This window comes from Manihot esculenta, chromosome 4, assembly GCF_001659605.2.
Source record: "Manihot esculenta cultivar AM560-2 chromosome 4, M.esculenta_v8, whole genome shotgun sequence".
NCBI lineage: Eukaryota > Viridiplantae > Streptophyta > Magnoliopsida > Malpighiales > Euphorbiaceae > Manihot > Manihot esculenta.
In genome coordinates, this window is record NC_035164.2 from 34,555,415 (window position 1) to 34,580,307 (window position 24,893).

Genomic DNA, 24,893 nt, shown 5'->3' on the forward strand with positions numbered 1-24,893 from the left:
TAATTTGATGTTAAGATATAATAACAATAATAATTATTATAAGTAGTCTATATTAGTAATTCTACGAAACAAATAATTAAAGAATTAATACATCTCAAATATAAAATACAAAACATTGCAAATTGGCCTATGTACTATAACCTTACAACTAAAATATTCTAACATTTAGACTTAATTATTAATGATGTGAAGATAAAATCGATCGTATATAAGATATCCGACACATTAAAAACTCGTTACGTAATATTAGTTAAATTTTTGAAAATATCTTGTTATTATTATAGAATTTTTATAAAATAATATGAAGTATAAAAAAAATAAGTGATTTTTTAGGGAGAAGAAAAATAAAAGTGAAAAAAGAAAAAAATGTATTTATTTTTGAAAATTGAAGGGTGGAAAAAATTATTATATTTTTATAAACTAATCATTACGTTGTTTATTATTTTTTTTCTTATTTTGTTTATAAAAACATAAGTGTGATTTCAAAATAAAATAACATTTATTTATTTTTTTATAAATTAATGGGAAAATATCTAATAAAAAATAAAAATTATTTTTCTCGCTTTTTTTAATGAAAATAAAAAATAAAGTTAAAATCATATTAAGAAAAACTCATATTTTCCTTTTCTCACCGACATTCCGTATTCTTGTATTTTCTGACTACTGCAAGAAAATCTTGCATGATTTGATACTTTGGTCGCAAGACAAAATTTTGTGCAATATTAATTTTTATATATAATATTCGCAAGCAATTAAGTGAAGATAAAATAATTTACAATTTTCATTTTTTGTACAAACAATAACAAATAAAATATTTTTAAGTATTTAATTTAATATGTTCGGAGACAAAGCTTATATAAATTTGAATTAATCAATTACAAAGTTTATACATTAATTTCAAAAAAAAAATAAATTCGATATAAATTAATCAATTACATATAAAATAAAATTTTTATGATAACAGTTGTGAATTTCAAAGTTTTACATTTTAACTAAATAAAATTTAAATATTTTTTAAAACTATTAAATATATAAAACTGAGTTTAAAAACAATACAAAATAAGTTTAACTATTGAAATAATTAATCAAATTCAAATGAGACAGTTTCAGTAACGTCGTTCATCAAAAAAATAAGAAATATTATTTTATAAAAAGTTATTATTTAAATTTTATATTATAAAAAATTTATTAATTAATTTTTTTTTTTAAAAATATATTAAAACTTTTTAACATTTTAAAAATCTATTAATTAGTTTATTATTTAATTTTAATCATTAAATTTTAAAAAAATTTAAAATACTTTTAAAATGAAAGATAATTAATAGATTTCTTATAATTAATTAATAATTTTTTTTAAATCATGGAGCAAAATAGTAGAATATTTAACTTTTTAAATTAATAGAAAGATTAACTTAATACACTTTTAATATCATAACATTTTAATTTATTTTTTAAAATCTAAAAATTAATTAATAAATTTTTTATAATATATATAGACTAAATAGTAATTTTTTTCTAAAAGATATTATCCCAATTGTGAAATGAATTTTCTTCTAATCAAAGTGGAGAAGAACTAGTGATACACTTGATAATGATTAAATTTCGATTTCAAATTGAATTTTCAAATTCAATTATTAAACCAGTAATACTATGCAATTAACCAATTAATGATTTCTATCAGAAAATAGTTATTTCATAATTTGAACTTATTGAAAACCCAGCCTAAGTTTCCTGCGGCCATTGGAGACAATTAAGGAGATTTCTGCAAGATTTGACCAATCTCTTAGCTGCATACATCACTGGGCAAATCCCCAGTTTCAAAAGCATTGTACGAAGAATTCCATTGGCAATGACAGGACGTAGAACATAAAGGACAATATCCCTATTCACTACTCTACCAATAGCAAGCAATTCTGGAAACTCATTATAAGCAACTAATTAATATGCAGAGAACGCCATTCACTGTACAAAATAATCCACAATTGCCAATAATCACCAGCAGCAATATTTGGAAAGGAAGCAATTCTCTTGCAGATGCATGCTACACGTAAAAATATGCTCACTACTTACTGCATGACAGAACCAAATTTGACACTCGTCCTGAATAAGCTTCATGAGCACTACGCAGTAAGCAGTATGCAATCAACATTACTAATGTTCCCTATTCTCAATTTCCAAGTACAAGTTTTCCACAATCAAAGGGATAACACAGAGAAACCTACAAATCTACTGCTAAATTAATATAAAATCTAAATTCAACTCTTAATTATCACTATCACTATTGTTATTAGTATGAATGATATTGTTACCACTGATGTGATGGTTTTGATGACTAACATTTCCTCCCCTTCTACTGCACTTCAATTGCGAGATTTCCATCTGGGTCTTCATGAAAAATTGCATCCTCTGCAATTCCAGCTCTTTGGCAAATTTCATCCTTGTTTTCTCCATCTCCATCACCTGCTGCAACTTCATACTCTCTGCCTGCTCATAAACTTCCCCGAACTTTAATATTGCTTGTGTCAGCATTCTAATTGAATTTCCCCACCCCTTTCTTTCCTTCACTTCCTTTGTATTCACTCCTCTCTGCACCACCACCCTTGATTTCTTCTCCGGTGGCAAACTATCCTCCGAGTCTGGAAAATTCTCCTCCTCCTCCTCCGAAGATGACTCAGTTTCCACTTGTGAACGTTTTCGAAACTGTGGTTTCACATTATGATTCTTCGTTATCTGATTGCTCTTCATTTGAGCCTTCCCTTCATGAAACTGATATTGGTTCGACCCACTAGCTCCACCACTGTGGATCCCAACTGGGATTCCCATTGGAACTTTGCTAGACAAAGAAGCGGCAGTAACAGGGATCTTGGCGGTTGGACCAATTAACTGATCCAACCGTTCGAAAAACGGCCACTTGCTGGGTCCACCACCCGCAGCAATCTTCGCTTTCTCCAATTTATACTTCTTCTTCACTGTATCAATTCGGTTCTTGCACTGAATATCAGTCTTTGCAGCCTTCTTATAGTCCTCTCTGCTACTCACAATATCCGCAACTTCCTTCCAGTGCTTCTGCTTCAGATTCCCTCTGCTTAGCTCCAAATACCTCTCTCCCCAAGCGTCAATTAGCACCGCCGTCGCTCCTTCGCTCCAGCAATCCTCCCTTCCGCCGCCGTTGGTCTTCGGCTGATGGATCGGGACAGTTAATGCCAAGTTATTGATGTTCTGTTGTTGAGGAAGAGAAGACGGAGGCCCTGCGGCCACCGTCACCGTAATTCTCCCGTTGGGTGGAGAAAGCGACGGAGAGCCGATAGCCTCCGATGTGTGTGACTGGATCTCCTCATCATCGTCCATAGCTACAGAAATCAATGGCTTAGATCTGATGATTCCGATTACAAGTTAACAAGGAAGCGTGTGTATGTTTATATATTAGAAACCGTTGACGGGAAAAAATGGAGGCTGACGGAGAAGGAGAAGGTGGGTATGAAAAGGAGAGTGGAAGGGGACACGTGGAGAAAAGAGAAGTAGGGGAAGGGGCGAGATGGAGGAATATGATTGGGAATGCGTAGGAATTTCCGTCACCGGCGTGATGGGGAGAGTTGCCGGCTAGGTAGTTGAAGAGTGTTAACTTCATCCAAGGAAATGAATTGACGGAAAACACCATGGTGTTAATGGGAATTAACGGAAATGCCTTTGCAGCTGCCTGCCGGTTTCCGGTGTTGATTATTTGCCTAAACTACCCTCTTGTCGAACGAGAATGTGATGAGCCCTGGAGCTGTCATATTATTTGGGGGTTTTCTTAAAATATTAAAAAATAAAGGGTCTGGAATTTTTGAATCATTCATATCACTTGTTTTATGAAATAAACACTTCTGACTCATTTAATATTTACCATTTGATTATAATTACTTTAAATTAGTTTTAATATATTTCAATTATAAAAATTCTTTTATGAATTTAATTATATACACTCATTTAATATAATTTTGATAATAATTTAAAATTAAAATAAAACTTATTTTCAGTTTTTTTTTGAAATTCATATATTAATTTAAAAAATTTCTATTAATTGGATATATAAAGTATTGACATACTTTATTTTATTAAAATATTTTTTTTAGACGTGTGAGAGTATAATGATTGCACTTTTTTCCTCTTAAATATGAAGTAAACTATTTTTTAAAAATTTTTTGCTTCTTCATTTCCCTTAGTTTATTTTTCCTACACAATTAAATAAAAGAAAAAAAAAATATTTTTCTCAATTTTTTTATTTAAATATTAACTAAAGAAAAAAAATATGAAAAATGAGGAGATTACATTTGTTAATTACTTATATTTATTTGAAATATTTTTTTTTTAAAATTGGTAAATAAGCATACAAAATAATATTAGTTATATTAAAATATTTTTAAAAAACACGTTTTTGTTAAAAAGTTTTTTCAAAAGTAATAATTTTAATAATCTATTGAAACAATATAAAATAAGTCAAATATATTTTGTTTTCTTTATTTTCATTTTTTAATTTCTATCCACCTCTATAATTTTTATTCATTTTACTTTTTTCACACAAAATTTAAAATTATAATTTTTTATTAACTTTTAAATATATTCTTTTAAAAATATTAATTTTTATTAAATACTAAAAAATATTTTTACATGGTTATTTTTAAAATAAAATTAAATTAAATAAATAAAAAATAACAAAAATTATAAGATAAAAAGAATATTTAATTTCATAAACGATAAAGCATTCAAACTAACCCTAAAATCTTTGTACAAAAATTAGATTATCCCTTACTTCCTAAATCCTAATCCTCCATTATTTTCCACTTCTTTTATTAGCCTCAATAAACAAAAAGAGAATTTTTATTGGGTTAATGTTGGATTCAAGACTGGTTCTTCTTTGCACTTTGTTGTTTTCTATTTGAGCTTGTAGCTTTCATCCCCTTCGTTGGTTTGCGGGCTTCCCAACCAATACTTTTAGTTTTATTTTTATTAAGAATTTGAGTTACGAGCCACAGAGGAATTTTCATAAAAGAATGGAGACTATTTATGCTGTGTATTCTTCCTGTTTATCATCTTGTTCTTGGTCTTAGCCATTTGGGTTTTGGTTGGTGCAGTTACTGTCAATAAAAATTTGTAATTGATCAAATAGCAAATGAATGTATTTTGGGTGTGAGTAGCTTGGGCTTTCGGCGGTATGGTTATTAATTAATATTTTGCTGTTTGTGGTCGCAATTGCTTGTGGTGAGGAGTGAGGAAATAGATGTTTTGGAGTGAGTCTGAGAATTAGGAAGGGAAGTAGATTTAGAGGGATTTAGAAATTGATATCACCAACCCATCAAAAAGCTTCAGAACCCAAAAGAACGTAAGAAACCAAACCTCAATCATAAGCAGCTCAGGTCCTCCTTCCACCTTTCCCCTACGTTAGCCCATGCTCCCCTTTTAACCAATCCCTCCTATTTCACGCTCGCAAACGTTTTTCTGGTGTTTGATTATTTGCTTAAACTAATGGAATGATTAAATAATTATATTTTGAGAATATAAATAATATTTTAATTAACTCTAAAAATTAATTAATTAATTAATTTCATTAAAATTTAAGAATCTCATAATAATTTTCTCTGGACAGTGTTACAATATAAAATAAAAATTATATATAGAGCTCCAATAGGTTTCACTAAAAGAGGATTACACAAATACAAAGTACTGGATATATATAAATATATACATGTACAAGATCACAAACAAAACCAAATTACAAAGCCAAGAAGAAAAGATCCCATAGTTACAAGGACCAAAATTACAAAAAAGGAAAGAAAAAATAAATAAAAACAAACACCCCACAATATATGTATACGTATGCTGAAAACAGCTCTCAAAACCAAACAAAAGAGTTGGTTTTAATTTCCTAGTTGATTTTCCTCTCTCGTAAACTCCTACAAGCAGATAGCTAGCAGGCATTGGTTCCTTCTTTGCGATTGTTGAATCCATTAGAACCATGCACTCTTGTTTTAGCTATTAATATTTATTTATTTATTTATATATACATAATGGGTCCTCATATCTCTTCATTCATATGAAGAAGCACCCAACATATGATCAGAATTTTATCTACATACAACAGTAGTAGTGTTATATTTATATGTAGTTGCCGATTCTTCAACCAAAATCGTCACTTTCCTCTCTCAACGATCCAAAGCACTCAATCAAAATCCTGCAATCAACGCTCTATATAATTAATCATTTTCGTATTTATTTCTCTGCGACATTATTGTTTCTATGAAGAAAAAGTTAAAAGGAGAAATTAAAACCAATCGCAAGGAATCGTACTTCTGGGCTCAGCACGATATAGTGCATCAGCAGACGATTTTCTCCTCGTCAATCTCTTGAATTCCTCGCTTGGTGTCCCAGCTGCATGCAATAATTACAATTTCAAATGATAATAAATGTTTTTGGTTGGTGAGAAACCATAGGAAAATATATAGTTCCATTTTTTCGTTCAATTTGTGATGTTTGAAATATCATCATAATTCATCATTTTTCATAGACAAACAGATGAAAAGGCAGTTAAATCTTTCAAGATGGATTAAAATGAAAAGAACCCTAGTATTTTTGAACGGAAAATTAATCAAGAATAGAATAGAAAAGAAAAGAAGAATATAACACATACGTGACAATGGAGTCCCAGGAGTGGTAGGGGTAGCAGGAGAATCAGGAGCCGAACCAGGATCCACAGAAAGGTTCTTGAAATTGGAATGAGTTCTAAGAATAGTAATGCTTCGAGTGATAGCCATTTCCTGATGAGGAACAACAGCAGGAGCAGATCTTGTTGTGGAAGCAGAGAAAGAATCATACTTACGCAGTTTGCCGAGCCCTGAATCGGGGGCAGGCCCTGCAAGCGTTTCGTCCCAAAGCTTATGGAGAAATCCCATGGTTTTATCTCAAAGTAACAGCCGAAAACAAGCCTTGCCTTCGATCAAACAGTTTTCGTTCAGAGCGATCTCTGTTGTTGTCCCTTAAACGACTGTTACTAAGAGAGAACAAGGGGCGAAACGCAAAGAGAAGATAAGAGGGGAGGTTGAAAGAGGTGTTTATTTATTTTTAATTTAATTATTAATATTATTCTGGTGAAGAACGGAAGATTAGGGTTTTTTATAGAGGGAAAGTTCAGAGGGAGAAGATGATGGAAAAGTTGGTGGATGTTAATGGCTACAATGATACAACGGCTCCGGCTATTTTGGCTTTCTTTGCAGCCGTTGAATTTTGTTTTTGTAATTTTTTTAGGAAAAATATTTATTATGGTTTAAAAACTAAATATATAGATGTTTTATTTTAATTTCAGAATAAATTGAATTGAATTTAAATAATAAAATTTATGTGAAGAGGAAAGCCATTTTAGATTTTCAAATTTGAAGGCTATTTATTTGGAACAATTTAGGTATTTAAGTAAAATATGTAAAGAAAAATTTATTAAAAATGCAAATATATAATTTAAGGAAAATTTTTAAGTAAACTCCATTTATTATGGATTCATAAGATAATTTATTTATTTTTTATAATAGAATTTACTTATTTATATTTTAAAAATATTTTTATTATAATCCATGATAAATTGTGTTCAAATAAATATTTTTTATAATTTAATGCTAAATATATTTTTTGATATGGTATTTTTACTCTTGTTTTTGCTAAAAAGTGATCAAGAATATATCATATTGCCCTTGTTTGATATGTTTTCTTTTAAAAAAAATTAAATTTTATAATACAATATAATTTATTTCTATTCATAAAAAAATTTATTTATTTAGAATCAATTTAAATATAATAAAATTTAATTAAAAATTTTTTATATTAAACAAATTAATAATAAATTCAAATTGAATTAATTTACTCATCAGTCTTATTATTTTTAAATTAAACATATAAATATTCATTCTTATAAATGATAAATATTTTTATCACATTTATTAAAAAATTATTATTAATATTTTTATAACATTTAAAATTGAAAATTTACATAATTTTTTATCATTGAAAATATGAAAATTATTTTTTTAATTAACAAAATAACAGAATAAATTTATTAATATTAATTACAAATATATTAAATAGTAATAGTCAATATTAAATTAAAACAATTTTTATAAAGAACAATTATTAATTAAAAATTAAAAATAAATTTCAAATTTAAATAAAAAAAGAATAAAATAAAAAAAAAACTTCAAAGACTAATTACATAATTTTTGATGTAAAAATAATTTTTACAAAATTCTAATAATTTTGATAAAATTTAGTTTTAATTCAAAATCAACTCTCACAAAAATTCAAAAAATTAAATTATTACATCATTAGTTTTATCAGCAATTTATTATTGATTCATAATTTCATCTAATAATTTAAAAGGATTTTTTTCCCCTTTAAGCCTTAATAATTTGTGACAATTATTTTATAATTTTTTCCCGTAAATAGTGTTTATCTGTAATTGAAACTGCCTCAGCCTGAGGGGGGGAAAACTTGCAAGTAAGCCGAGTGGGATTTGGGAGGGATTGATGACTTGGTCAACGTCATTATTTTGTTTTTATTTTTATTATTATTTTAATTTCCAGTTTTTACGCGTCAACCGGATAAGACTGAACAACCACTAATATTTTTATTTTTTGACAACCAATGAAACTTCTTGTATATTAAAAGAACGATCTTTAATATAAAGATGGAGCAGGTTTCTAGGAATATTAGACAACCAATTACGTGGAAGAAAATTAGAAACAACTAACTTTGTTAAACAATTTGCTGTTTCGTTTTCAAATCTTCTAACATGGTTGAAAGCATAGTTTGAAAATCTGTGAATATTGTGCTTGATTGCCCATATAACAGTTTTAATATTTCAAGGGATCTCCCAGGATAAACCTGCTTTAATAACTTGAATAAGGATGGCATTCTGATATTGTCTTTCTACTGTTAAGAGTTACTGCTAACAAAATCGCACAACCTTCTCCTATCAGAGTATTATTGCAATGTCTGGTTTTAATCATCCCATCAACTATTTGGCCCTTGTCATCACGCACCAGTACAGCAACTGAGCAAAGGTTTTGAGGCTCTTTCCAAGCTGCATCACAATTAATTTTAACCCATCTTAGAGGAGGAGTCATCCATCTATCACTTGATGCTTGTCGACCATTGCTAAGGGTTGATTGATCTGAAATCTTTGAGTCTCTAATCCAGGTCGCCTCACTTTATTTTCTCCAGTGTTTGAACAGGATCTGGCATGATCTTGTAAAAAATGAATCTGTTCCTTGATTTTCAAATGTACTAAGCTGTATAAGCTATCACAGTCAGCCCTTTTCATGTATTCTTTGTTGCCTATACTCCTCAATAATATCTGTCCACCAACTAGATATAGATGGTATAACTCCAACTTGGGGTTTCTAGGCACAAGGGCTTGCAAACCGAGATGCTCTAGCATGGTCACACCAAAAGAGTGCATGCTCCACCGTTTCGGGCTCCTGTTGACAGATGGGGCACGTAATATGAACTTGCATTTACCTGCGATGTAAATTAGTTTGAACAGCAATAGCGCTTGCCATAAGAAAACTTTAAGATTAGGTTGAATCTTCCAAGCAAAGTTTGAAATAAGATTAGAAGTGGATAGAGAGTTATTCAGATTTTGCCAATCTGGTTTAGTGGATAACAAATAGCTTGATCTTCCAAGCTAAAATTCACATGTTTCAAAATCTATTTTGTTGATGGATTTATCGCAGCAGTGATTATTGTGAGAGTGATGGGGTAACCTACCTTTAATTAGATATTAATTCATTTCCTCTCATTTTCTGCAGCGTTGGATGTTTCTTTCATTTATTCCAAAGGAAAAGCCCTCCATCCATTTATTTTTATTTTTAAATTTCATCTTTTATAAGAATATGGATAATTTATGTGTTTTCTAAAGCAAAATATTCAAGCACGATTTAATCATATTTATAAATATATTATGTTATTTATAAAAATTTCCAAAAAATAAAAAGAAAAATCAATCAAGTTCAATAATTCTCATAAATATCCGTCATATTTGGTAAACGGCCCACAAGTATTTGATTATCTTTTCCTTTTTCCTTTTTAGTTCTTCAGCAAGACTTAATTTCCAACATATTTACAAGGAAAGGGCTATGGCCTTTACTTGATCCTGGTTGAATTCAATAATTATTATATTAAACAATGAAAGGAATTGGCTTTATATGACAACAAATTGGTCTTCATTCCTTAGAGGCTCAAAGCCCACACGGGATTTTCAAACTAATAGTTTCAGGTCGTCTCGTCTCGTGGGTTCTTATCTTAGTTTGCTATGCATTAAATATTAATGGTTTAATTTGGTTTAAAACAATTCAGCAGTGAAAATTTTATTTTAATTTATTAAAAAATTATCCAATTAAATCAGCGTTTGTGAAAGGAGATAATGTGCCGTAAACCATACACTAATTACTTTTTAAAACAGTGTTAGAGCTGAACTCTTTCACTAATTAATTATTATATATATAATAAAATAATAAGCAAAGAAAATTAATTATTAAGTCGATATATAACTTTTCGAGACTAAAAACATATTCTTTTCATGTAATGGGAAACCCAAAGTTAAATTGCTAGCATATGGCTCAACTTGGCCACTTGCTCCCAATTTTTGTTATTTCATTTGCCAAAAATAGATACACTACGCCCTTTCTTGGACTCTTAACGATCCCCTATTTCCATTCTTTTGATGAAGATTTAGGTTGGCAAATTTTGTTTTTAAATAATGCCAACACAAAACAACAATTCCATCAACTTGCCACCTTTTCTACGTATGCCTGCCCTTGTCTTTCAACTTTGCTTGCATAATCATCCCAGAGTATTTATGAATTGCTTTTGCTGTTTCATATCAGATCCTTACAATATTTTATAATAATTATTAATTCGTCAAATCACAGTTGTGTTTTCTTTACAACAATATTGATTGATCATTTTGAGATGTATGTATGTATACAAATTCAAACAGATTCAGCAAAAATATTAATTATTCCAAAGCTTTGAATTTCTTCTTCTTCTTATGTGGGGATCTATGGCCATCAATATTGATTTTTCTTTTGTCTCAACAACCTTCATTTTTCTCTTTACTTAGAATTATGAAGGGAGTGTGGAAAATGCCACAAGCTTGCAAGTGGACCATATAAAATGATCTTTTAGGAAATCATTAAGTATATAATTTTTGTATACATAATTTATTTATTTATTTATTTTGGTAATAAATTATCAAGAAATAAGTCTGAAATTTAAATTCATAATTGAATTGGGCCTTTAGCTCTTGAAAGCCGAAAGCGGGTGAGAAATGTTTCTCCGCCTCTCAATGTCAGACCCTAATGAAAAGCAAAAGGAGTGGACTTGTCTTATTACTTCTTTTTTCTTCTTCTCAAATCTCATGGGCAAACTCAACGCTACCTCTCACTGTCACTTTTGGAGTTGTGGGCCCCTCCTATCCACGTGGTGTGGGTCCTCCATGCATGTCCTAAATTTGAAATGTTGACCCCACCTCCATCTACCACATTTCCACAATCTCATATTAATTTATTTTTCTCCGATAATGAAATATTTTTCATGCTCATTTCTGAAGATTATTGCCACTCAAGACTACCATAGCTTAGCGGCAATGCCCAAACTTGCTCATTTTGAGAATTTTAAGGAGAAATTATTATATATTTCTTTTTTGTTTGAAACTGAATTGAGGTTTTGAGTAAGACTTGACTTGTTCCATAATTAACTCTTCAGAATTCCACATCAAGAACTATACATGAATATGCATATGGAATTATGATAAATTAAATTTAAAACTTCCATTTTTATAATTTTCTATATATTGAAATTTCTCCGCATATAAATTCAAACATTTCATGGAGTACTAAATTCCATAAATTCATGAATAAACAAGAAATTTTGCATAGTATTTAATTGACAAGAAACTAGAATCTCACTAAGACTATATATGAAACTTGTTCAAAGATGAAGAAACTAGGGGTACAAGTAAGAAAATTTTTATGACAATCAAACGTACAGTGAGGACCACTAAAAGAGCCAAGGGGCAAATACTGCCACCAAGCAAAGCTCAAACAGGACAGCCAGGAATTAATGGCAAAATTTTCACCATGACCCTTGTCCACCATGCTTGGTTTCCAGTGTTAATTCGTTGGTAGTGCCAATGGATTTGTATTTGCCAGGCAATGCCCCTTCTTAATTAATCTTCTCCTTCGCAGCCGTTTTGTTTCTGTATCAGCCGTGGGAATGAGTGGGTTGGTGGTGGTGGTGCAACCTGGTTTCATAAAGTAGAAATTCCATGGTCTTCAGAGGACACATCAAGCCCAGATGAAGGAATATTTTGTTTCCTGCCATGTTTCTTTCTGCTTCTACCTCCTGCTCCTCCTTGAATTCCTCTTCCTCTTGCTCCCTTCCCCTTCTTGAAATTTTGTTGGTGTTCCACCTGTCTACAATGAACCATCAAACATCTACATCACCCATCAACCAGCTTAAGCTAAGTAATATTGCAGTCCCCTTTAAAACCGTAAGCTTTTTTTAAGTTTTGAGTTCCAGCCAAAACCATGAACTCCATAGAAGGAATGTACATTTACTTACCCCTAAACAGAATTTCTGAAAATGAGACCCAAAGCCAAGAGAATCCTCCACATCATTGAACTCCCCGAAGTTCATAACTGAGGAAGTACTTGTGTAATTGAAACTGGAACTTTCACTGTAAGATGCATAGGAAGAAGAGGTAGAAGAAGACATAGTAGTAGTGCTAGCAGCAGCTTGACAGCTTCCTCCAAATGACCCAATATCCTCTTGAAAAATTTCTTCAAATAAGTCTTGTAAATCCTCAAGAGTTTTCCCATTTTCCTGTCAAATTTAGATATAATATACGCTATTAATCAATACTCCATATGGAGTGTAAGCTCAAACTCATATGAGAAAAAAAAAAAACTTAACAAGCCTTAGAACAAATATATACATATATATATACACATGAATCTATTATATACATATTCGACCATTAAAATTAATTTTATTTAGCTTGATTTTTGACTTTCAAGTTATCAGATAATCATTTAATGACATAGTTAAATGCACAATGAATATACTCTCATTGATCATATTTCAATGGTTGATCAAATGAGGACCACCATATGAAAATAGGCCAACTTTTGGAGTCCTTTTCAAGTATAGACAAGGTTATAAACAAGGGCCCATGCCCTAGAACTTAAAGCATACTCACAGAATTGAGTGGACACTAATCAATATTTAAGTTGGGCCCATTAAGATGTCATAGGATTCCAACATGTAGGACAATATCACTAATCTATAAAGGGTTTTGGCCCATATACTTGTATATGAATTATTATATAAGAGCACAGTACTTATTTTTAATATTCCTTAAAAACAGAAAGAGAGAGAAGAATCTCTAAAAGATGATCATATGAGTCTCCCATATGGCCATTCCTGTCTATAGCAATGTCTCAATTTTATTCAATAAGTCTTAAAGTACAAGGACTGATTGCCTAAAATTATTTTCATGATGGTTTAAGGATTTTAAATTAAAAATTAAAAGGCATATGAGAAAAGAATTTTCTGTTGTGCTTGTGAGTTTCCAATTGGCCTCTTTTATTTGTCAACTAAGCAAAAGGTTAGGTCCATTAGCAACTATAAATTACATAGGATTTCACAAAAAGCTAATCTCTAATTCCACTTCAAATATTCCAATTAAAGGGGAAGACTTACATTAGGCTTTGTTTGGCTTATCATGCTTGCCATTTCACTAAAAAAATCACCCATCCCCTGCACAAAATAGTATGAAAAATTATAGCTTATTAGTTTTTATACATTAATTGTTTTAAATTACACTCAATCGGACCTAAGAGTAATTTAAAAGATAATAACACTACAAATTTCATTGCTAAACTAAGTGTACGAGCAGTATTTAAAAAAAATTGCCTAAAAATAATGCATAAATAAAACCCACCTTTTAATCATTGGAATTTTTGAAAGTGTAAGGAGAACCAGTCCATTAAAAAAAAAAAATGCAAAAATGGATGACATGGCAGCCAATATAGCTTGAATAAATCCCACTAGCTGCAAGGAACTTGTTACAGGGAAAATAGACTTTTTTTTTTTAAAAAAAAATTATATATATAATTGGGAAAAAGAATATATATAAAATCCAAGAAAATAGAAAAAAGGGGCGTACATTATCGTCTTCATCATTGTCATAAGCACCTACATCGTACAGAAACCTCTTGTTGGAGTCAGAGAGAACTGTATACAAAACCAGGACACAATGGAGATCAAAAATTTTTCTGTTGTTCAATCATATTAAATTATATAACATAATAAATTTGTTTTTCCTTTCATAGTTTCTGGCTAATAATGCAACTTGGCAAGTTTTTTATTTTTATTTTTATTTTTTTTATGGAAGACTTGAAGGAAAGCCATCCAAACCAAATGGGAGAATATTATAGAGTAAAAGAAAAAAGGGAAAAAAAGATAAGAAAAAGGTTTTGAGAGAAATTACCAGAGTATGCTTGTTGTATTGCCTGAAAATTCTGTTTGGCTTCTTCCACAAACTTTGAATTCCCTGAAGCTGAACAGCGATCTGGGTGCCATCTCTATCCCAGAAAAACAAAAATCTCTTTCACTATAATGTTCAATTTTCCAGGAATATTTTACTTCTTTCCCAGAAAAGTCTATTTTTATTGACACACCAACTAAACCAACTTCAAAACAAAAACTTTCTGAGGATATCTTTTCAAGTCAAAGAAAAACATCATTTGAATGATTGAATCACCTTATTTTCCATGAAATCAATACAGGAACAATGACTCTATTTTTCGCAAAAATTCATTTCACAGTTGGGAGCTTTTTAATTTGGTTAAGACCCATATAATTTAAGGCGTGATATGAAGAAATAACGCAGGGAAAATTAAGGTCTAACCAGTGCCAGATTCTTATAAGCATTCTTGAGCTCTGATGTAGTGCATCCTTTATTCAACCCCAAAACTTCATAGAAGTCTTTGCTTTTGCTTTTATCTTCCCCATTTGCCATTATTCCTATCAGAAAACAATCCAAAAAAACCGGCACACCCAAGAACAAACTTCTTTCTTGTCGACAAATTACACTGACCCAAGCTAAAACACAGTACAGACACAAACCCACGTACAGAAATCACCAAAAATAAAAGAAACACAAAGATGCTGCATGGAAACTTGGCAGCAGTTTCTATTGGGGGGCAACTTTAAGGGGAGGAGAATAAAAAGAAATAAAAGAAAGAGCTCAGCTTATTTCCCTCTGCTTCATAAAATGTTGTGACTCAAGAAGTCTGCAGAAACGGGCATTTATATAGTTTCTTAATAATTTAAATGTTTATAAAAAAATAAAATAATAATGTGTTTTGGAAAAAATAAAAATATCTCAGAGATAAGGTCTTGGGGTTCATGTGGACGGTAGAGACTGAGGGGAGGAAGATATTTTGGTAGATTTAGTCGTCGAGAAGGTTCTGCGTTCTGCTATTGGTCCTTTTAGCCGGCACATGAAAAAACTATGGTCCCATTCTTCTCATCTTTTAAAACTAGGAGTTGGACTAGACGCGAATTTTATTTTATTTTTAATTACAATTTACTGTGATTAATTTCATTTTTATCAATACAAAATAAGTTACATTTAAAATTTCAATAACACTCCATCTTAATTAAGGATGACATCGAGTTAAGTGTTTTTGATATTTGATTTGATTTAATTTTAATAAAATTAATTTAAATGGTTATAATTAATTTTAAGATAAATTTGATTTAATTTTAATAAAATTAATTTAAATAATTATAATTAATTTTGTGATGAATTTAAATTTAAAAAATAATATTCATGAAAAATTTAAGTCGAATTTAAATTTTATTTATAGGTAACTATCACCTAAATATGTTTATATAAATAATTAATTTAATATAAAAATATATATTTTATAATAATATTTATAAAAGATTTTATATATTTTTATTTAAAATTTAAATATATTTTAGAAATATTAAAATTTTTTAAATAAAAATTATTATTAAAAATATTTTTTATATAAATTATTAATTAAAATATATAAAATTAAACATATTCAAAATTTATTTTAACAATAGTAATTAAATTTAGAATAAATTCAAATAATTTATATTAATTTTTAATTAAATTTAAAATATATTTAAATATTATTAATATGAATCAAGTTTAAATATTTTAATTTTTATGGATATCCATTTAATTTTTAATTTTAATCAAGACAACAAAATCTAAATCCCAACATAAATAAACATGGAAATCAATCCATAAAATTCAATCTAGTTTGAGAAAATCCAAACCCAGCTCAAATGCAGCCGAAGAACTAAACAGAATACTTTGGGATGTCCATCGGCCAAAATCACTGCGTTAACCAGACTAATCCTACCACCGATCAACAACAGCGAAGTGCATCAACTAAGCCAAAGCAAAACATGCCATTCGCCACATTGTCCACATGCGGAGCAATCAAGTTAAAAACAACAGAAAGCCAAACCACCAGCGAACGACAATCCAAAAGAAATAGCCATGCAAACACTAGAACAGCTCCCTTTAGGTGGCTATGTTTATTACTAATGATCGCCCAAAAGGAGATCAACCATAACATTTTTAGTCTAATATAAGGAGAAGTCACCTAAATGTTAGACATAGAGCTCCTATGCCAATTATGGCTGGCTCAAGTGATTAAAATTTAAATTTGAGATTTTACCATTTTAAAAACAACTTTAATACTATTAATTGAAGTCCATCATTTTTTGTAAGTTAAACATCCTCAACAGTCTAATGCCATTCATAATTTATTAATTAATCTTTCTTTATTAATAATATTTTTAAAAATCTAAAATATCGTCAATACTTAAAAGGATAATAAATTAGATATTTTTGCGGATAATAAATTAGATATTTTTAATTACCCGATCTTAATAAAATAAATTTTAATAGTTATAATCGAATTTAAAATATATTCAAAATTAAAAAATAATATTCATTAATAATTTAATTTATCCGTTAGTAATTTAATTTTTACAGTTACTCTATCCATTTATATTTTTAACTAGCAAACATATTTACTAAAGTGATAATTATTTTTTTATATTATAAAATTAAATAATAATTTTTTTGAATTTATACAAGTAACATCATATCGGTCTATATTGGTTGAGGAGATCAAAATTAATCACAATAGACTTGGGCTTTATTTAATATATATATAGTTTCGTTCCACAACTTTTTGATTTTGTTTTATATTCGTTAAATTTAATATTTCTTTCAATTTTTTAAATAAAAAATAATTTAACCAAAACAATTAATTCAAGTGCTTAGTAAATTCTAATTCCATTTAAATTCATCCCATTATAATCTCAATCCAACTCCTAACTTTCACTAACATGTCTTATTTGAATTTAATCCAACTCTATTTTTTTAATCAAATTAATAATTAAAATTCTTTTATTTTTTTAAATTTTATAAAAGAAAAAACCACCGATTTCTCATTAAAAATAAAAATGAAAATTTTTCAAAATTTTAAAAATCTTTAATTCTCTTTTGCATAATCACATATATATATATTTGAAAATGGGGAAATCAATGAAGAGTAGATAGAGAAATGATAAAGCAATCCCTGACAACGGAAGGGAAGGGAAGCAGTGCATGGTTCATAGAAACAGGTAGAAAATCCAAAGGCCAAGTGAATTAGAGCCACACTTTGTGTGTAGAATGAGCTCGAAAGCACGTGCCTCTTCTGCACTCCACTCTCTGTAGAACATGTCCGAAACTTCACTTCACGTTTTCCAATTTATTGCCTACCTCAATCAATCAATCACAACTCTACAGCGAGTAAGTACATTTTTATTATTTCAGCCAGTTCTATAAATTTTATCAAATTTATTGATTAAATATTTTTTTAAGAATAAATAAAATTATTATTAGGATGGAGAGTATTGGATACAGTGAGTATTGGATACAGTGAACAAGACGTGGTTTCAAAGCAAGAAAGATAAGGGCGGTGGCATTACAAAACAAGGCTGCAAAAATTGCTAGCTGAGATTCTCTAGAAACGGTGATGTTGGGGTTATCTGGTCAGCAATTGCAGGCAAGTCGCTTAACTTAGACATGAGACAGAGATGATGGGGATATATAAAGTGTGTGCTCGGAAACGTCAGCCATCAATTTCCCAGAAGTCAATTTCCCAGAAGTGCAAATTTCCCAGAAGTGAATTTCCCAGAAGTGCATTTCCCAGAAGTGCGTGGGTCCTCCTATTTATTCTAGTGAGCCCAACTCTCTCACCTTGTGGCAATCCATGGATTTAACTAAACAACAACAAAAGCAATAACGTCAGCTGTCAGATACCACCCAGTACTTGCTCCTGCATTCATTTTCACTTTTTGTGGTTTTTGACCTTCCTTGTATGCACTCTGTACATCGTACTTACTAGTTACTTCTCTTTTGACAGACTCAATCTGAAATAAACTGTTCAAGCTATGACTTGGCTGAATTGAAAAAGTCTCTTATCTACAGAGTACAACAACTGTTTCAAACAGTTCTTTCTTCAACTTCAACTTCCAACAGGCTCACTAACATCATTTTATGCAAGAATTATATTAACAGTAGAATCTAACATTGCAACTAGCAACAAACTGATCGGGAGAAGAGCACAAAAGGAGAACTTGGTGCAAGTGGTTCAAGATTAATAGCTTTTACAGTGTAAAGCTACAAAAGTTTAAAGCATAAAAGTTTTAAAAGCTATGACAGGAAAACAACGGATGTTGATTGTTGAGAATTGGCATCTCCAACCTTGCATGGTTGGATACTGAAATGTGCTATTCGGCGCAGCCATTTAGCAGCCTAGTGCAAAACACTTGGACGTGACAATCATCAATTGATTTGGTGTAATACACTGGATGTAAGGGGGAAAGAAAAGCAAGAAGGGGGATGGCACTTGCAAGCTAGTGACTTGTGATGGATATTAATTGTCATATGGTTGTAAACTAAAAGACAGATGATAAGGAAAGGATTTAATTGATTAACCGCACAACATGAAAGGTCCTTTTCATGTCACCCAAAATTATACTTCCAAAATTTTCTGAATTATAAAAAAACAGTCTTTGTTGGTCCAACCAGAAGCTGGTTGTTGCATGATAAACCCCACTTGGCGAAATCTTTTCAACCATGGCAATAATTGGGATTTTTTACTTGCTCACATTTTGTTCGTACAAGGGGAAGAAGCACATAATCAGAGTGGGTTGGGCCATTAACCCAAATCATTTACAGCAGAAAGAGTGAGTCATGGATATAAATCACTGTCCCAGTCGCGGTCACACGTAACAAAAGCAATGTAAGGGCTGTATTGTAACGGTAACGGCTTACCGGAACATAATTTATTTAAAAAATTTGCATAGTTTAGGAAATGAAAAAAATATTTAAAATTATGAATATAATTAAGATATCTAATTAAATAATAAACATTAATGCATTAAACAAAGATATTCAATCCATCATTATTAAATATCTTTAACAATAATTAATTTATAGCTAAATAACAATGTAGATAACATGAATAGTAAAAAATAATTCTTCATGCTCCAAATTTAACAAAAAGAATTTGGCATCCAATATTATTTTCTTTAATAAATAAGCAAAACAAAAATAAATAACTTACATTTTATAAGGTATGAACATATAGAATTAGAAGATAGTTGATGTCCTTAGTTTAAGAAAAAAGAAGTGAGACATTATAGAAAATAGTTAATTTTTTATAAAAATTTAAGAAAAGTGAGATACAACAATACAAAAACTTTTCAATCTAAGAAAAGGAAATTGAACGTTGCCCTATATGGCTTGAAAGAGAAAAGATATGGGTTGTTACCATTACTTAACGGTAATATAACGATATAATGGCCGTAATCATTATATAATGGCCGTAATTGACGTTATAGGAACAAATTTTTCTTGTACTTTAAATAACGGATGCAATAGTAACGAAATGGTCAAAAACCTATAAATAATGGCTTTTAGGTAATATAAAGGCCTTTATTTAAAACCACGGTGTGAGTAGGTTCAACATTATATCGCTGCCAATTGATAAAACTTCCCAAGCTCAAAAGTTTTAGGCTAGTTGAATATAATTTTTGAACTAAAATTTAAACCAAAGGGGCAACTGCCTGAGATTGGAAGTCCATGGAAGTTCTGATCAAGGCAAAAAAAATAGAACTATCTGAAAGGCAGAGGCATCTAAATGACACAATAGCATAGAAAATGACGTTTTTGCTAAAGCATGCAATACTAATGCATCATAATTCCCTGATGCAAGGACAAGGAATTTCACCTGATTAGTGTACTCTAATCTTTGTCGTTGGAGGGATATTTAAGAAACTCGTTTGTGAAGAATGAGGACGCTGCATGTTAATGCATCTGGGGTTCCAAACACAATTACAAACATTTTCCGAGGCATTTCATGATAACAGTGGCAAGGCCCCAAAAACAAACCTTACAGTTGCTTTAGGCAAACTGGCAAAGTAGTCTAAGGATTACTTCTCTACACTTTAGCCCTTTTTCATAAGAAAGAAGAGGGAGGAACTACAAAACGAAACAAGAACTACTACAAATCTTAAGGATCAGATGCATTACGAGGTTGAATGCTACTAACAACTAAGCATCTTTAGATAAATGAAAAGATCCTACATGTTTGAGCCTGCCCAATTATAATACCCTAATTATGGTGAGATTCGGAGAGGCGTCCAAATGAGGACACCTAAACAGAGGTCTGATTCGCCGGGTTGATCATTGTTCTGTGATCGGTCCGTTAAATGCCTCTATACTTGGTTTTAAGAAATGTGGCCTGTAAGATAAAGAATACGGTCAGGGGACCACCGCGGAAGTTTCCGGTGGAGACCCTTCAACGTTCAAGTCAGATTTAGAAACTTTATGGAGTTAAAGGAAGTAAAACAGAGAAGAGAAGAGAATAGAATAGTGGTTTTGGATTTTCCCTGTGTGACTCGAGAGAGAGATAGGTCCATTTTTAGAGAAAGAGAGCTCCCCTTTTTGGGTTAGTCAGGTATATACCTTTGGATAAAGTTGATGTCCCTGGTGCAATATCCCCTTCTGATGGAGGGGAGATACTTTTGTGCAAGTGTGTCAAGCAGTACATTAATGATATACTATAGGACAATAAATGCAGAGCTAACCGGTTTGTACCCTCTACATACGCACTTATGATCCCTGTGTTGAACTAAGGAGGCGACCAACTCATAGAAGGTCCGCCCGGTTTGTGACCCCTGTGCTGAACTAAGGACGCAATCAGCTTATAGGAGGTCGATATTTTTACCCTGACTTCATCAAGTCGTGCCGGGCTCATCCGACCTACATAGAAGTGAGCTCCTTCCGATTACTGAAGTCGGCTACATCGACTTTCAAAGCCTTGTTGTATAATAGGCTTTTGAGGAGGTCGGTCTGTCCGTTTCGGGCTTGGGTAAACTCAAAAGTGTTGCTCGTCTGGTTCTTTGTACTCAATAAGTTGGGCTTCTTATTGCCTGGTCCGACCAGATAGAAAGACTTTCGATTCACGTGTACATGCGTCACGATATTAGAGGGTCCTATTTTTTATACGTTATCAGTTGCCCTCACTTCTCTGACTGTTATTTATGACAGTCGGAGAAGAGAAGCCATCTTGCTAATTCGACACTACCTGCTCGTTTGGTTAACACTTATGAATTTCGAAAGGAAGTGCGATCAATGGAATTGGTCAACTTAACATAGACCAAACCGAGAGAGGAAATTTTAAATCTAGATAATCATCTCTTCGGGAGATCTGATCTTGGTGGTATTTTTCATGAAAAGTATGATCTTGGTAGTTTTTTCTTTTGGAAGGTCCGACTTGGGTGCTCTGCCCCTCTAGCCTTGCCTTTCCGACTTTACCTTAATGGTCTGCCTTTTAAGTCTTCTTCTAAGCATTTTACTCTGAGACGTCTTCCAAGTTTTAAGCCCCGGGTCTTTTAATAAGCATTTCATGCAGCCTTTTAAGAGAACTCTTTGGTTTTCCTTATCATTCTAGACTCTTTAGCCCTGACTATTTTTACGAGCATTTTATCTCTTTTCCGAACTCTTTAACCTTGATTTTTTGCCCGACTCCGACTTTTTAGCGCTAGTTCTTTCTTTGACCTCTTTGGCTCTTCGTAACTTTTGGACATTTTTGCCTTCAAGCGTTTTCTGGGCTATTTGCCTCAAGTTTATTCCGAGCATTTTTGCTCCTCCGAGCTATCTGCTCTTAAGCATTTTGGAGCTCAAAGCCTTGATTCTTCATTTCGAGTTCCTAGCTCTTTCTGTTCTTTATCTGAACCCTTTTTGCTCTTTCGAGTTCTTAACCTTGACTTCTTTCTTTGAGCCTTTCGCTCTTTTGCATTTTCTGGGTACTCAACCCTGAGTATGCTTCTGGACTTTTTTGCCCTTAGTCCACTTGTGAGCATTTCTGCCTTTTTGCATATTTCGTGCTTCTATCTTTGAATTTTCTGTTCAAACTCTTCTTGCTTTTGTCGCGTTTCAGGCTTTTCTAGTCCTGGACCATAGTAGTCTGAGCACTTTTGCTCTATGTTCACTTGTGAGCTTTCAGCCCGAGTCTTCATCCAAGCTATTTAGCTTTTTGTCCTTCCGAACTCTTTAGCCTCGACTTGTTATCTGAGCGCTTTTACTTTGTCATCTCTTGGGCTCTCTACCTTTAAACACTTTTTCGGCCAATTGCCCTCAAGCGTCTCCCGAGCATTTTGACTCTTTGCCAGACTCTTTTAACCCTGATTATTCATTCGAGCTCTAAGGAGGCAACCAACTCATAGAAGGTCAGCATCTTTACTTGACTTCATGTGCATAGAAATGAGCTCCTTCCGGCGTTTAAAGCCTTGTTGTAGTATGGGTTTTTGAGGAGGTCGGTCTGTCCTTCCCCTCCAGTCTTTGAGTAAGTCGGTGTGTCAGTTCCGGACTTGGATAAACTCAGGAACGTTGCTAGTTTGATTTTTTATACTCAATAGATCGGGTTTCTTACTACCCGGTCTGACCAGATGAAAAAATTTTCGATTCACATGTACACGTGTCACGATATCGGGTCCTATTTTTTTATACATTATCACACCCGAAACCTTTGTAATAAATTGCTACTACGTCACTATACCTCAAAAGTGGAAGAAAAGAAATACATAGAGATGCAACACAAACATTTTCAAAATTCTCAGAAAAGGTTTCCTTCACTCACTATGTCCTTATGGCTTGGATCCAATCAATTTAAACTCTGAAATCACCTGGTCCTGACCTAGCATCTTGGATACCACCTTCTCTATTAACAGATAGTGACATGCCAAGAACACGGGATTGATTCATTTCTAGCTCCGTATCTATTATAACCTTTCCTCTCCATGTTGGCAAACATCGAGGGAGAGGAATCTGAAAAAGTTATTTGAAATAAGGTGCCAAATAAAATGTTATTCTATTTTCGAAGAACCTACATAAATGCACAAGAAAATGGTGTCTTACCGCCATGTGGTTATAGCACTCTATTCTTAATCCACAGAATAAGAAAAACAAAGCAAAGGCAACTTGAGCAGAGTATTCTTTAGTTTAAACACATCCATTAAACAATCCAACTAATTAACTAATTTATTTGAAAAATAAAAATAAAAATTCAACCAACTAGCTTTAGCATATGATGTAACATCATGCTTAAACTGACCTTTCCAATATACCAGTTGTATTTGGGTACAAAAATAAGTTCTGTAAGGAGTTTTCCCATAGCAACTTGAGTTTTCGTCTCAGCAAAAGAATATTGCCATTGCTGTTATCTCGCATGAAAAAGAAAATAAAAACACAGGCACATCCATCAAAACTCAATATATTGCAATTACTATAATTCTTACATGCACAAGATACACCAGCTTAAAGCTTTCAAAACTAATCATATAGTACCTTTGTTGCATTTAAAGAAGCTTGCCAAACTGCTCTAAACCTGGACATTAGAATTCCACCTCAAACTTCCTACACAAAAACAAATAAACAAAAGCTATCAAACAGGATAACGGAGATCCTTCACATATCATCATCTGGAAGCGAAGCAAATGAGCATCCAGCACATCAACTTAAAGGCAAAATTTCCGAGAATAAATCTGAAATTTTGATGCTAAGCTTTTAAAATGCTAATTAAAGCAAAGGAATGATTCGATTTCAATTAACCGAAATGCTGAAGGATCCCGTGAGAATAACAATTCTATCTTATATATTTTATACATTACTAATTGATACAGCTTTCGGCTTGAAAAATTAAAAGCATCAACAGGAAACAGAGAAAGAGAGAGCTTACGCCAATGTTGATTAGCAGTAGTAGCGTCAGTCACCGATCACCGTAAACCATCACATCCGAGTAATAATAGAGGCGAATAAAATATGAGAATCGAGTCAAATAACCGAATAGCTAAAATACGAGGATCGAACAGAACAGAAGTTTTGAACAGAACCGAACTAGATCAAACCAATCCCTCTCCCTCTGAGATCGAGCTACACAACGCAAAAGACGAAAATGACCAAATCCGATGTTTTTATTTTGAAATGGATATTAGGGATTGGAAAATAGAAAACAACAGACACTGTAATAATTATTTTAAACAATATATATATATAATATTTAAACAATTATTTTTTAAAATATTTTTTATTTAAGTTTAACCCTAAAACCATTTCTCATACGGAGTGGTACAAAATGAGTACGTCGGTACAATATATTACGTTTAATTCGTACATCAAATATTGAGCATCTCAG

The 24,893-nt window shown here is 31.5% G+C and overlaps 3 protein-coding genes and 1 long non-coding RNA gene across 8 annotated transcripts; all 4 read right to left on the bottom strand.

Annotated features, from left to right (window-relative positions):
• Positions 1-1,911: 1,911 nt before the first annotated feature.
• On the bottom strand, positions 1,912-3,770 carry LOC110612792 (trihelix transcription factor ASIL2). Its single transcript, XM_021753594.2, has one exon. It carries the CDS (start codon positions 3,346-3,348, stop codon positions 2,263-2,265), a length of 1,086 nt encoding a protein of 361 aa, XP_021609286.1. The 5' UTR covers positions 3,349-3,770; the 3' UTR covers positions 1,912-2,262.
• Positions 3,771-5,637: 1,867 nt separating this feature from the next.
• LOC110614033 (dormancy-associated protein homolog 4) lies at positions 5,638-7,170 on the bottom strand. The gene is made up of 3 exons (XM_021755483.2): positions 6,668-7,170; positions 6,328-6,408; positions 5,638-6,211 (listed from the first exon to the last, which is right to left on the bottom strand). The coding sequence occupies exons 1-3, from the start codon at positions 6,927-6,929 to the stop codon at positions 6,204-6,206; spliced, it is 351 nt and encodes a 116-aa protein (XP_021611175.1). The 5' UTR covers positions 6,930-7,170; the 3' UTR covers positions 5,638-6,203.
• Positions 7,171-11,935: 4,765 nt separating this feature from the next.
• Positions 11,936-15,743, bottom strand: LOC110613943 (dnaJ homolog subfamily B member 6). Of its 3 annotated transcripts, none has more exons than XM_021755369.2 (6): positions 14,996-15,739; positions 14,576-14,669; positions 14,252-14,319; positions 13,786-13,842; positions 12,646-12,906; positions 11,936-12,497 (listed from the first exon to the last, which is right to left on the bottom strand). In XM_021755369.2, the coding sequence occupies exons 1-6, from the start codon at positions 15,104-15,106 to the stop codon at positions 12,420-12,422; spliced, it is 669 nt and encodes a 222-aa protein (XP_021611061.1). In that variant the 5' UTR covers positions 15,107-15,739; the 3' UTR covers positions 11,936-12,419. The 3 variants fall into 3 exon arrangements, with proteins under 3 accessions (XP_021611061.1, XP_021611060.1, XP_043812166.1); XM_021755368.2 differs by having other exon boundaries at positions 11,936-12,493; positions 14,996-15,734; XM_043956231.1 differs by lacking the exon at positions 13,786-13,842 and having other exon boundaries at positions 11,936-12,493; positions 14,996-15,743.
• A 607-nt stretch (positions 15,744-16,350) lies between these two features.
• Positions 16,351-24,728, bottom strand: LOC110612913. 3 transcript variants are annotated; one of them, XR_002487535.2, is made up of 4 exons: positions 24,438-24,728; positions 24,047-24,115; positions 23,814-23,915; positions 16,351-17,929 (listed from the first exon to the last, which is right to left on the bottom strand). It is a non-coding gene; the product is annotated as an uncharacterized LOC110612913 (long non-coding RNA). The 3 variants fall into 3 exon arrangements; XR_002487534.2 differs by having other exon boundaries at positions 16,351-18,411; XR_002487533.2 differs by lacking the exon at positions 16,351-17,929 and having other exon boundaries at positions 23,607-23,915; positions 24,438-24,724.
• Between the last annotated feature and the right edge of the window lie 165 nt (positions 24,729-24,893).

Coding starts and splice junctions, on each gene's coding strand:
- LOC110613943 (XM_021755368.2), bottom strand. CDS start 15,106: ATGGCAAATGGGGAAGATAAAAGCAAAAGCAAAGACTTCTATGAAGTT. Junction 14,320..14,575: donor AATACAACAAGCATACTCTG/GTAATTTCTCTC, acceptor TTTTGTATACAG/TTCTCTCTGACTCCAACAAG. Junction 12,494..12,645: donor TTCAGAAATTCTGTTTAGGG/GTAAGTAAATGT, acceptor CATTGTAGACAG/GTGGAACACCAACAAAATTT.
- LOC110614033 (XM_021755483.2), bottom strand. CDS start 6,929: ATGGGATTTCTCCATAAGCTTTGGGACGAAACGCTTGCAGGGCCTGCC. Junction 6,409..6,667: donor TCCTGGGACTCCATTGTCAC/GTATGTGTTATA, acceptor TATTGCATGCAG/CTGGGACACCAAGCGAGGAA.
- LOC110612792 (XM_021753594.2), bottom strand. CDS start 3,348: ATGGACGATGATGAGGAGATCCAGTCACACACATCGGAGGCTATCGGC.